Raw genomic sequence first — 12,328 nt, forward strand, 5'->3', positions numbered from 1 at the left:
AAATTTTCGTCCTCTATCCTACCCTTGTTAGTTGATATTACCTAACTATTCCTCTAAGATAGAATAAAGCAGATTCAGAAAAGTCATAGGCAAGAATAACGACCTGGAGTGTAAATGGCATTTGTATCCATCCGACGCCACTATGTCAGTCAATATACACCCTATCTTATACTTGAAAGCACGCTTTTAGCCACCATCATACTGTAATTACACTAGTTGGCTAAAACTTGTGAAGCGATCATTTTCCCTCCCTTTCATGTCTTATCCTTACAAGATAGTTATGGTATATAACAACTTGTATGTATTGTAACTCATGTCTTCTCCATAAATTGAACAATCAGAATTCATAGATTTGTGATACGTACTCTAATATTTTTTTTTTCTCTCTGAATTTTCCCATATATATTATTTATATATATTTTTTCTTTTAATGTTTTATATAGAGTATTTAAGGAATGAATATACTTGACCTGACATAGGTTCATTTATTAGGTTGCCTTTGATGATTTGGTAATTCAGTGAATAGTGGGAACGCCTTGATGGCTAGGTTGCCTTTATTGATTTTGTTAATTATTGAGGATGAATTGCTTCGATAGTCATAGTCAATATAGACTACCAATGACTCAATGAGTGTGGAGGATCCAAATTGGTGGAAAACTTGCCTCCTAGTTGACTTTGTCAAAGCTTTCTGGCCTATAAAATCACTACGTAATACTACGATTCAGGCAGAGAAGTAATTGTCTTCGATCTTCATAACAACAAGCCCATCCATCGTTCATGATGTTTCAGTTTGAGTTTTTAGCGTCTCTTCTACTAGTCATTTTCCCACTCTTCTTCTTCTTCCTTAAAACTAGCAGCTTCACTCAACTGCGAAAGATCAAGAAGTCTTCTTCTTCATCATCATCTCAAATAACAACCACCACCAAATTCCCGAAATCATATCCATTGTTGGGTCAATCAATTGCCATTTCTGCTAACCAAGAGAGATTCAACCAATGGGCAACACAACTTCTTCAAGATAGTCCCAATGGAAACATCCTCCTACATCGCCCTCTTGGCCATCTTCAGCTCGTAACCACTAACCCGGCCAACGTCCAACACATTCTCAAAAACGAATTCAACCTCTACCCAAAAGGTGACTTCTTTAGAGACACTCTCACCAATTTCCTTGGCGATGGCATCTTTAACGCCGACGGCGATAACTGGAGGTTTCAGAGACAGATTTCCAGCCATGAATTCAACACCAAATCTCTCCGCAAGTTTATTGAAACAGTTGTGGAAGACGAGGTCTTCGACCGTCTCCTTCCCTTACTCTCCGAGGCTGCTTCTAATAATTATGTACTTGATCTCCAAGACATCCTTCAGAGATTTACATTCGACAACGTCTGCAAAATTGCTTTTGGTTATGACCCGGCGTGTCTGTCCTCATCCTTCCCACAGCCAAGATCAGAATTCGCCGAAGCATTCGAAGCTGCTACCCAATTGAGCAGCGAGAGGTTTCACTACATATTCCCACCCTTGTGGAAGCTTAAACGGGCACTTGATATCGGGTCGGAGAAACGTTTACGAGAAGCAAACGCAACAGTCCGTGAATTCGCAACAAAGGTTGTGCGAGAAAAGAGAAGAGAACTGGAAGAGAAGAAATCTTCACTAGAAACACAGGACCTCCTCTCAAGAATCTTGAACTCTGGCCATTCTGATGAACGTTTTGCTACAGATATGGTGATCAGCTTTATCTTAGCTGGCCGGGATACCACATCAGCTGCCTTGATATGGTTCTTCTTGTTAGTTTCTCGCAACCCTCGTGTGGAAGAGGAGTTGATGAAGGAGTTGAAGGAGAAGCCAGAATCTCTTGATTACGACCATGTGAAGCACGTAGTTTACACCCATGCAGCCATCTGCGAAACCATGAGGTTGTATCCGCCGGTCCCAAATGACACAAAATTCGCAGCCGCCGACAATGTTCTCCCCGACGGTACCTTTGTGAAGAAGGGAGCGGGAGTAACATACTTTCCCTATGCAATGGGAAGGATGGAGAAGATATGGGGCAAAGACTGCATGGAGTTTCGGCCGGAGAGGTGGCTTGAGAAGGAGGAAACCGAAACCCAAAACTCACCTTCTGCAGGCAAATTGAAGTTTGTGGGAAAGGATCCATACACATACCCAGTGTTCCAAGGAGGTCCCAGGATCTGCTTAGGGAAAGATATGGCTTTCTTGCAGATGCAGAGGATAGTTGCTGGTGTGATGCAGAAATATCGGGTGGTGCCGGCCGAGAAGGAATTCGATCCGCTTTTCGTTTCTTACTTGTCTTCCAAGATGAAAGGAGGTTTTCCGGTGAGGATCGAAGAGAGAAAGTGATCGAGTAGTACGTGAATCTGTTTTTTTTTTTTTTTTGTTTGAGCTTCAAACAAGTGCTCTGTTTTCTTTGATAATTAATTAAGGGGGATAAAGCTAGCTAGGGAAATTCCTTTCACTTGTTAAATCCTACTTAGTTTGGATTCTAATTTTTCTGTTTGTAATAGGCCAATAATGTTAGATTGATTGTTTCACAACAAACAAATTAATAAAGAAGATATTTAAAATAGAAATATTTTAATTTTTTTATCTAGTTTTATAATTTATAATTGTTTGTTTCTCAATCAAAAAAAAAAAAATTCTATATATTCTTAACCAATGAAATTACCACCCCCAATTAATGGAAAATCTCATACATATTGATGCCCTATGTGCGCTGTCTCATTGACTCCATCCATATATACGATTTTTTAACAAAAAAATTCTTATTGACTCCTATGCTGGTGCAGGGTCACACGATCAACCAAAGATCTTTTGCCCATATTTTTCAAAAGATAAACCTCACTTACTATTCTCAGAAATTCACCGTTAACGTAGAATTCGTGTTTATCACTATTATTAAGAAAAGCTTTACGGACCCATTATAGTATTCAAAAAGTTGACTCTAAGATACAAAATAAATGGAAAAAAAAATCAATTATCAGTCAAATAAAGCCCACAAAATCTAAGTTGTTTAATATCTAAGCCAGTCAGATTTTACCATGATCTTGACATTAGGACAATATTTTAACATCCTACTCTGACTTATTATTAGGGACTGAAATCTATTTACTCCGATTAGCCTAATGCAGCCCAAGTTATGCCCCTTATAGTCAAGAAGGTGAGGAAACAACGACAAACTATATAAGACAAAATTGTCACTTTTCATATTAAAACTCAATTATTTTCTCCCATACATTTTTATGAATTTTTAAAGCTTATATACTCGCGACATGAAATGTGACAAGTAATTAACATATATACCATGCAACCTGTTTATAAACTAAAATTTAAGTCCTAACTAATCTACCACATTTTACCCACAAAAAAAACTAATCTACCACATGATCGATATTAGGTCACCCAACTAACATCTTATGATAAGACGAAACCGCAAACAAGGGTAGAGACCACAAACAAATATCGAAATCTATTTGTTTTCTTTCCCTAAAACTTCTCTCTCTTTCCTTCTCTTCCAATTCTTATCTAAACAAGAGATTAATACTTCCCTTAAAAATTGTTCAAAGTTGGGGGGAGTAGGGTCGAAATTGACTCACTCAATGCCTTTGAAATAAAAGCATAGTGATTTAAATAAGAACAAGAACATGACAGGTTCTCTGAATCATGACCGTGATTTAATTAAGAACATGGCAGGTTCCATGGATCATATAATCATTTGGATGGGGATAGCATAATTAATAGGGCAGCATTTACATCAATAAATAGGGGGATGGGATTGAAATGGGTTTGAACTCCCGTTCTAATTTTTATACTTAAATTTTCACGTACCACCCCTGATATCACGTAATTATAAAAATATTTCTCAGTTTTAGAAAATTTTACGTACTCCCCTGAGTTTCACAAAAGTTAACAAATGCCCTCATTCCGTTAGTTTATGATTAATAATGCTAAAAACAAGGAGTGAACTGACAAAATCGCCTTTGCAGAAAAAAAAAAAAAAAAAAAAAAACCTGCAAATTTGCTTCCCCAAATCGTCTAGGATTTGAAAAAAAGGAAGTTGAGTTGGTATTCTCGGCCGATTCTAATCGGTATTAGATATTGAGTGAAGTGAGTATTTCTATCAAGAAAGATCATTCTCTGTTCCCTCTTACCTTTTGCTCTTTTGGGACTTTTTGTTCTATCTCTCTATCTCTCTTTCTTGCAGAGCTTTTAATTCATTCCTTCTTCGTGTCTGTTCTTCTTGACCTCAACAAATCGTTAATCAATTTCTCTCTCGTCAATCTATTTGAATCCTTAATCTGAAGAGGGGGGGGGGGGGGCAAAGCAGGTATAGTTATTATGGTCGTGTCTCTGCGGAACTGGGATCTTCATTAGGAGTGATGGAAGGAAATAGGCAATATGATGGTTTGGTTTCTCTCGAACTCACTGGGATCTCATGAATTGAGGTTTATTAGTGACTGGATTTTATTGCTGGGGTTGGAAATTCTGGACTGCTCTCCTTCTTTTCTATTCCCCGTACCTCCTCCTCTTCTTAAACATCTCTCGCCTTTCAATTTAGAAGAGTCTTGCTTGTAGGAGCTCTACCTCTATTATATTTGTTAGGATTTTTAGTTACTTCAAATTCAAATTTGTGAATGGGAGAAGATGGCTCAGAGATGCTTGTCGGCACCATTCTTAACAAAGAGTATTGTTGGAGGATTCCAGCACTGACGATGTCATCTCATGGAACGATACTGGTACTACCTTCGTTGTCTAGAAACCTGCGGATTTCGCCAAGGATTTGCTCCCAAATTAAGTATTTCAAGCACAACAATTTCTCCAGCTTTGTTCGTCAATTAAATACTTGTGTACGTACGTATCCAATTTTCATTCTCTCTCCTATTCTCCGTGTGCGTTCATGTGTGATGGATTGATGGCCTTCCATGGATGCTTGATATATCAACTCATCTTCTCTTTTTTCAAACCCCAAACAATTTGGGGAAGATGAGTTGCAGGAATTTTTTTATGTGTCAATTGCAATTTTGTCAGTTCATCCCATATTTTTAACGTTATTAATCATAAACTTATGATATGGGGCATGTGTTAACTTTTGTGAACCTCAGGGGGTACGTAGAATTTTCTAAAAGTGAGGGGTGTGTTTATAATTACATGATACCACAGGGGTGGTACATGAAAATTTTCTTTCGTTTTTTTTGGTCTCTAGAGGTTAAGAAAAGAAAATTATACAATTAAAACATGTACATGATTAAACTCCAAGCATATCAATGATTAAACTCCAAGCATATCAAGACGAAAGCCTTTGTAATTCCACCTTCATCATTCCCATCAGTAGAGAACGAGACTCTAGAATGCCTTCAAAGACCACCTTCGGCATTGCCTCTGTAGGTAGAAGATTTTTTTTTTCATCCTCTTTCAAAATCGTGATCTGTATCCAAAAATGCGGAGTTCGGAACTCAATGATCCGGGGTCGGGAGAGAGGGATAAAGGTTCTTACTTTTAGGAGTCGGCACCTAACTGAGGGTCTAGGACCCATAAATGTGTCTTCCTCTCCTTTTGGGAGGAGAGGCCTATATTTGATTCAACAATGGATAAGGCAATGTCTTCTCCAGATCTCTGGTAAGTTCAAGGTTACATGCTAGGAAGCTGTTACACACCCAAATTCATTAATATGGCTTCTGTATGCTAGAGGGGTGATGCAAATATTACACCCTTAGGGGATCCCTAAAGAGTTTTGGCTTATCCTGATTATGGACATAAATGGATAGTAGAGATTATGTATTTAAAAAATTAGTTTCTGAAAACTATTTGAATCCATTCGATGCAGATATGGATATTTAAATTTTAGACTGAATATTATCCTATTCATTTAGATTTGATTATAAAACATGATTAAATAATATTATATAATCCTAAAATATTCTTATCAATTCACATTATATTACAAATAATTAAACAAGAAATTAAATCCAAAAAAAAAAAAATGATTCATGAGAGATTCTCATGTCTCAAAGAAACAAAGGCTGAATTGGTAGCTTCTGCTTGGGTTTTGCAATATCTAATCCGACAGGAATGGCTGCTTATTCATTCATCTCCTCTCTCTTCCATGCTTCTTCCCCTACAACCATGTCCCATTCTCCAATTAAAAAAAAAAAATTGATATTTCTTCCCATACCTCTTACAGTTCCTCCTTCACAATCTGTGTTTTCGAAAGAAAGCTACCCTTGTTAGCTGATATTACCTAACTGATCCTCTAAGATAAAATAAAGCAGATTTAGATACGAATTTGGTAATCTTAATCTATTAATATCAGGGTTTAAAAAAACAAAAAAAACATAAATTACACGTGCCTCCCCTGAGGTATGACTTAATTACACTTTTATCCTTGAGTTTTCGCCTAAGGCTTGACCAAAGTAACAAAAACACCCACTCCATTAACTGTAGCAGTAAAACTTTGGTCCTGTGAACCATTAATGGGGGATTCGACTCCCCTACTTTTGCCTGCCCGGTCCTGCCGTGCACCCCCACACACAAGCGCGGTGGAAAGTATCGCCTTGCCCCCGCTCGGGCAAGGCGCTTGGGCAAGGGTAAGGTGGTACATTCTGCCTTGCTTGTGTGCGGGGCACACATGGCAGTATGGGCAGGTGGAAGTAGACGAGTCGAATTGATTAATGGGTGAATCCAGATCGTCTACTGCCTGTTGCCCGTAGCAGCCATAGTAGCGCACTAATGAGGTGCGGTGCAATGACCGCCTTACCCTTGCTCGGGCAAGGTGCTCGGGCAGGGGTAAGGCGGCCATTGCACCGCGCCTCATTAGTGCGCTGCTATGGCTGCTATGGGCAGGCAGGCTGTAGACGATCCTCATCCTTAATGGGTCCTCTCCTTGCCTCCTTGTGGTCTGTGGGGCCCCGTAACCCCCAAGTGAGGATGACTTGCAGCATAGGTTCTTGGCATATACGGATCTTTATCGCCCCCAGTACTACTAGGGTGATGTGTGCATCATGCGGCGCTGCACAGCCCATGTGTGCACGGTGGGGCCCACTGTGCACATATGGGAGGTGCTACGCCGCACGATGCGCACAACACCCCCAGTAGTACTAGGGGTGATAATTTTCCGGCATATACACCACAAGTTGGAGTTAGTCGTTTTCCAAGGTGGCCCCTGTGAGCTCCTAGTGACCCCCTTCGGGTCTTCACCTTGCCTCCTTGTGGGGTCCTGTAAACCCCTTGTGGAGACCTTGAAAAAAATCTTTTTGAGTACAATATAGTGATATACGGTAAAGTTAAGGATTAAGTAGTAAAGATGATTTCAAATTTAGAAGAGAGAGATAGAATTTCTTAGATCTACTGGATAAAAAAAAGATTTACACAACTGGAAAGTAAAATTTATGTTTTACATTTGCAAGTTATACTGGTGAAAAGATTTACCCAATCCCCATATGAGTATAAAAAGGTAACTGAAAAACCTAAAATACCCGCAAGTCCCAACATCCTTCTCTCTCTCTCCTTTCTTCTTCTTCGTCTTCTTCCTTCGACGGCAATCACTCCCTCCTCCCTGCAAATTAACCTGCCCCGCACCTCTACCTCCACCTCTACCAAACCCACCCCTCCCTCCCTCTCCCGATCTTTTCGACTCTTTCCCTACCCACTCCCTCCCCCGCAAATCCACCCCACCCCTTCCATCCCTACAAACCTGCTCCACTGGTAGAACTGCTTCCTGTTGGTATGTTTTGTTTGTATCTTGGCTCTATGGCTCTTTGGTGTCTTCGTGTAGTTGCAAGGAATGCTGACCATTGTTATAAAACACAATAGCATAGATGACATTAGGCTCTACGGATCTCATTCATCCCCAACCAATTTTGCTACCATGCGTCTACTAGAACAAATTAAGCATTTCAATTAAGACAATTTAAATTTTCAGCATCACTACATATTCAGATTAAAAAGAGCCCCTTCCTGACCGTGACGGAGTAGAGTGAAATCTGGGTGTAAACACAAATAAATTAATAAAGAAGATTTTAAAAATATAAATATTTTATTATTTTATCTAGTTTTATAATTATTTGTTTTTCAATCAAAAAAAAATTCTATATATTCCTACCAAACCCCCCCCCCCCCCTTATAACTGGAAAATACCATACATGTTGATGCCCTTATGTGCGTTTTCTCATTGGTTCCATCCATATATACGACTATTTAGTAAAAAACTTTATCATTGACTCCTATGTTGGTGCCGGGGCCACACGATCAAACAAAGATCTTTTACCCATATTTTTCAAAAGACAAACCTCACTTACGATTCTCAGAAATTCACCGTTAACGTAGAATTCGTTTTTATCACACTATTATTAAGAAAAGCTTTACGGACCCACTATAGTATTCAAAAAGTTGACTCTTAAGATACAAAATAAATAGAAAAAAAATCAATTATCGGTCAAATAAAGCCCACAAAATCTAAGTTGTTTAATATCTAAGCCAGTCAGATTTTACCATGATTTTGACATTAGGTCAATATTTTAACATCCTACTCTGACTTATTAGGGACTGAAAATCTATTTCCAGGCTCTACTTAAGTCAGCCAACCATCAACTTGAGCTCTTATTAGCCTAATGCAGCCTAAGTTATACCCCCCCTTATAGTCAAGAAGGTGAGGGACAACGACAAACTACTACTACTTTAATGAGGGACTTTAGAACATATATAGGACAAAAATGTCACTTTTCATAGTAAAACTCAATTATTTTCTCCCATACATTATTATCAATTTATAAAGCTTATATACTTACCATATGATGTGACAAGTAATTAACATATATACCATGCAACCTGTTTATAAACTAAAATTTAAGCCCTAACTAATTTACCACATTTTACCAATAAAGAAAAGAAAAATTAATCTACCACATGATCGATATTAGGTCCACCTAACTAACATCTTATGATAAGGCGAAATCTATTTGTTTTCTTTCCCTAAGACTTCTCTCTCTTTTCTTCTCTTCTCTTCCAATTCTTATCTAAACAAGAGATTAATACTTCCCTTAAAATTTGTTCAAAGTTGGGGGTGGAGTAGGGTCGAAATTGACTCACTCAATGCCTCTGAAATAAAAGGACAGTGATTTAAGTAAGAACATGACAGGTTCTCTGAATCATAACCGTGATTTAAGTAAGAACATGGCAGGTTCTATGGATCATATAATCATATGGATGGGGATAGCATAAATAATAGGGCAGCATTTACATCAATAAATAGGGGGATGGGATTGAAATGGGTTTGAACTCCCGTTCAAATTTCTATACTTAAATTTTCATGTATCACCCTTGAGATATCACGTAATCATCAACACATCCCTCAGTTTTAAAAATCCACGTACCCCAGAAGTTCAGAAAAATTAACACATGCTCCCATTCCGTTAGTTTATGACTAATAACATTAAAAACAAAGGATGAACTGACAAAATTGCCCCTAAAAAAACAAATAATAACCTGCAAGTCATCTTCCCAAATCGTTTAGGGTTTGAAAAAAAGGAAGTTGAGTTTGTTTTCTCGGCCGATTCTAATCGGTATTAGATATTGAGTGAAATGAGTATTTCTATCAAGAAAGATCATTCTCTGATCCCTCTTACCTTTTGCTCTTTTGGGACTTTTTCTTCTACCTCTCTTTCTTGCAGAGCTTTTAATTCATTTTTATGTGCCAAGGGCAATTTTTTTAGTTCACCCCATATTTTTAACGTTTTCAGTCATAAACTAATCAAATGGGGGCATGTGTTAACTTTTGTAAACCTCAGGGTATGTAGAATTTTCCAAAATTGGGGGATGTGTTTATAATTACATGATACCTCAGGGGTGGTACTTGAAAATTTCCCTGTTTTTTCTCTCTAAAAGTTAGGGAAAGAAAATTATACAATTAAAACATGTACATGATTAAATTCCAAGCATATCAAGCCTAAAGAAGGAAAAAATACAAAAGCCTTTGAAATAACACCTTCACCATTCCCATCAGTAGAGAACGAGACTCTAGAATGCCTTCAAAGACCACCTTCGGCATTGCCACTGTAGGTAGAAGGTTGATTTTTTTTTTTTTTTTTTTTTTTTTTATCATCGTCCTCTTTCAAATTCGTGATCTGTAGTCGAAAATGTGGAGTTCGAAACTCGACAATCCGAGGTCGGGAGAGAGGGATAAAAGTTCTGACTTTTATGAGTCGCCTCCTAACTGAGGATCTAGGACCCATAAATGTGTCTTCCTCCTCCTTTTGGGAGGAGAGGACTATATTTGATTCAACAATAAATAAGGCAATGTCTTCTCTAGATCTCTGGTTAAGTTCAAGGTTACATGCTAGGAAGCTGTTACACACCCAAAGTCATAAATATGGCTTATGTATTCTAGAGGGGTGATGCAGATATTACACCCTTAGGGGATCCCTAAAGAGTTTTGGCTTATCCTGATTATGGACATAAATGCATAGTAGAAAATATGTATTTAAAAAACCTGTTTCTGAAAACTATGAGAATCCATTCGATGCAGATATGGATGTTTAAATTTTAGAGTGAATATTATTCCATTCATTTAGATTTTATAATAAAGCATGATTAAATAATATTAATACTAAAATATCCTTATCAATTCTTATTATATTACAAATAATTAAACAAGAAATTAAATGCAAAAAAAAAAAAAAAAAAAAAATGATTCATGAGAGATTCTCACTTCTCAAAGAAACAAAGGCTGAATTGGTAGCTTCTGCTTGGGTTTTGCAATATCTAATCCTATAGGAATGGCTGCTTGTTCATTCATCTCCTCTCTCTTCCACGCTTCTTCCCCTACAACCATGCCCCATTCTCCAATTAAAAAAACAAATTGATATCTCTCCCCATACCTCTTAAAGTTCCTCCTTCACAATCTGTGTTTTCGAAAGAAAGCTACCCCTGTTAGTTGATATTACCTAACTATTCCTCTAAGATAAAATAAAGCAGATTCAGATACTAATTTGGTAACCTTAATCCATTAATTTCGGCCTTAACTCCTCTCAGGTTCCCTGTCCGGTCAGGTTCGTAGGTTTCTCTCATAGGGGGCCGGAAATGACTACCTCACCCCCTGCCCGAACACACTGATCGGGTCGGGTGAAGTCGTCATCTCTGTCCTCCCTATGAGAGGAACCTACGAACCTGACCGGGCAGGGAACCTGAGAGGAGAAAATTTCTTAATTTCAAGGTTAAATTAAAAAATAAAGGTAAATTACATATATCTCCCTTGAGGTATGATTTAATTACACTTTTATCCATGAGTTTTGAAAAATTACACATATCTCTCGAGAGGTTTGACCAAAGCAACAAAAACACCCACTCCATTAACTGTAGCAGCAAAATGTCGTTCCTGTGAACCATTAATGGGTCTTCTCCTTGCCTCCTTGTGGCATGTGGGCCCTGTAACCCCCAAGTGATGACAACTTGCAGCATAGGTTCTTGGCATATACACCACAAGTTGGAGTTGGGCACAAGTTAGTCGTTTTCCAAGGTGGCCCCGTGAGCTCCTACTGACCCCCTTTGGGAATCGTTGTCCCCTCCAATTCCTCCAATTCCTTTCATGGGGATAGAAATGATCACCTTACCTCCTGCCTGAAAACACTACCCAAAGTGGGGTCCACTCCCCCCTATTAGAGGAATTGGAGGTGCCCGCAAAATGGAGGTGATAATTATTCCCCCATTTGGGTCTTCTCCTTGCTTCCTTGTGGGGTCGTGTAAACCCCTTGTGGGGGGACGAAATTTTACTGCTACACTAGTAGCAGAATTGTTTCACAAGGCTGGCAGCCAAGGAAATGGAATAATTCACTTTCCTTTTGGGTTCATAAATATCCCTCCTAAATTTTGGTATTTTATAAAATACCCCTTATTCCATTTCCTTGGCTGCCAGCTTTGTAGCATGTAGCAGGAACTGCTATGGGCATAGCAGCAAAAAATTTTCTCTTGATGGGGCCCTTGCAAAAAGCTTTTTATCTTTTTGGTAAGGTGCAAAAAGCCTCTAAGAGTACAATATACGGTAAGGTTATAAGTAGTAAAGACGATTTAAAATTTAGAAGAGAGATATATTGTTTTATTTTGTTCATTGAAAAAGAAATAATTAAAAAGTAGATATAATAAAAATATTTCAACTTTTCTTTTCTTGTTTATTTATTTCTTTCCCAAACAACCAAACATGGGCTATTACAATTTACAAATAGAAAAGTTATCCAAATTCGAAACTACGGATTTAACTAGTACAGGCTTTCCCATATTATGCCTTATCAAAAAAGAGTTAACATAGTATTATAAATTTAAACAC

At 38.1% G+C, this 12,328-nt stretch overlaps 1 protein-coding gene across 1 annotated transcript; it reads left to right on the forward strand.

The window, feature by feature from the left end:
- The first annotated feature begins 777 nt into the window (after positions 1–777).
- On the forward strand, positions 778–2,358 carry LOC122645790 (cytochrome P450 94A1-like). The gene has a single exon (XM_043839193.1). The coding sequence runs from the start codon at positions 778–780 to the stop codon at positions 2,356–2,358; it is 1,581 nt and encodes a 526-aa protein (XP_043695128.1).
- Positions 2,359–12,328: the final 9,970 nt, after the last annotated feature.

The sequence above is a fragment of the Telopea speciosissima genome, chromosome 1, assembly GCF_018873765.1.
Source record: "Telopea speciosissima isolate NSW1024214 ecotype Mountain lineage chromosome 1, Tspe_v1, whole genome shotgun sequence".
Taxonomy (NCBI): Eukaryota; Viridiplantae; Streptophyta; class Magnoliopsida; order Proteales; family Proteaceae; genus Telopea; species Telopea speciosissima.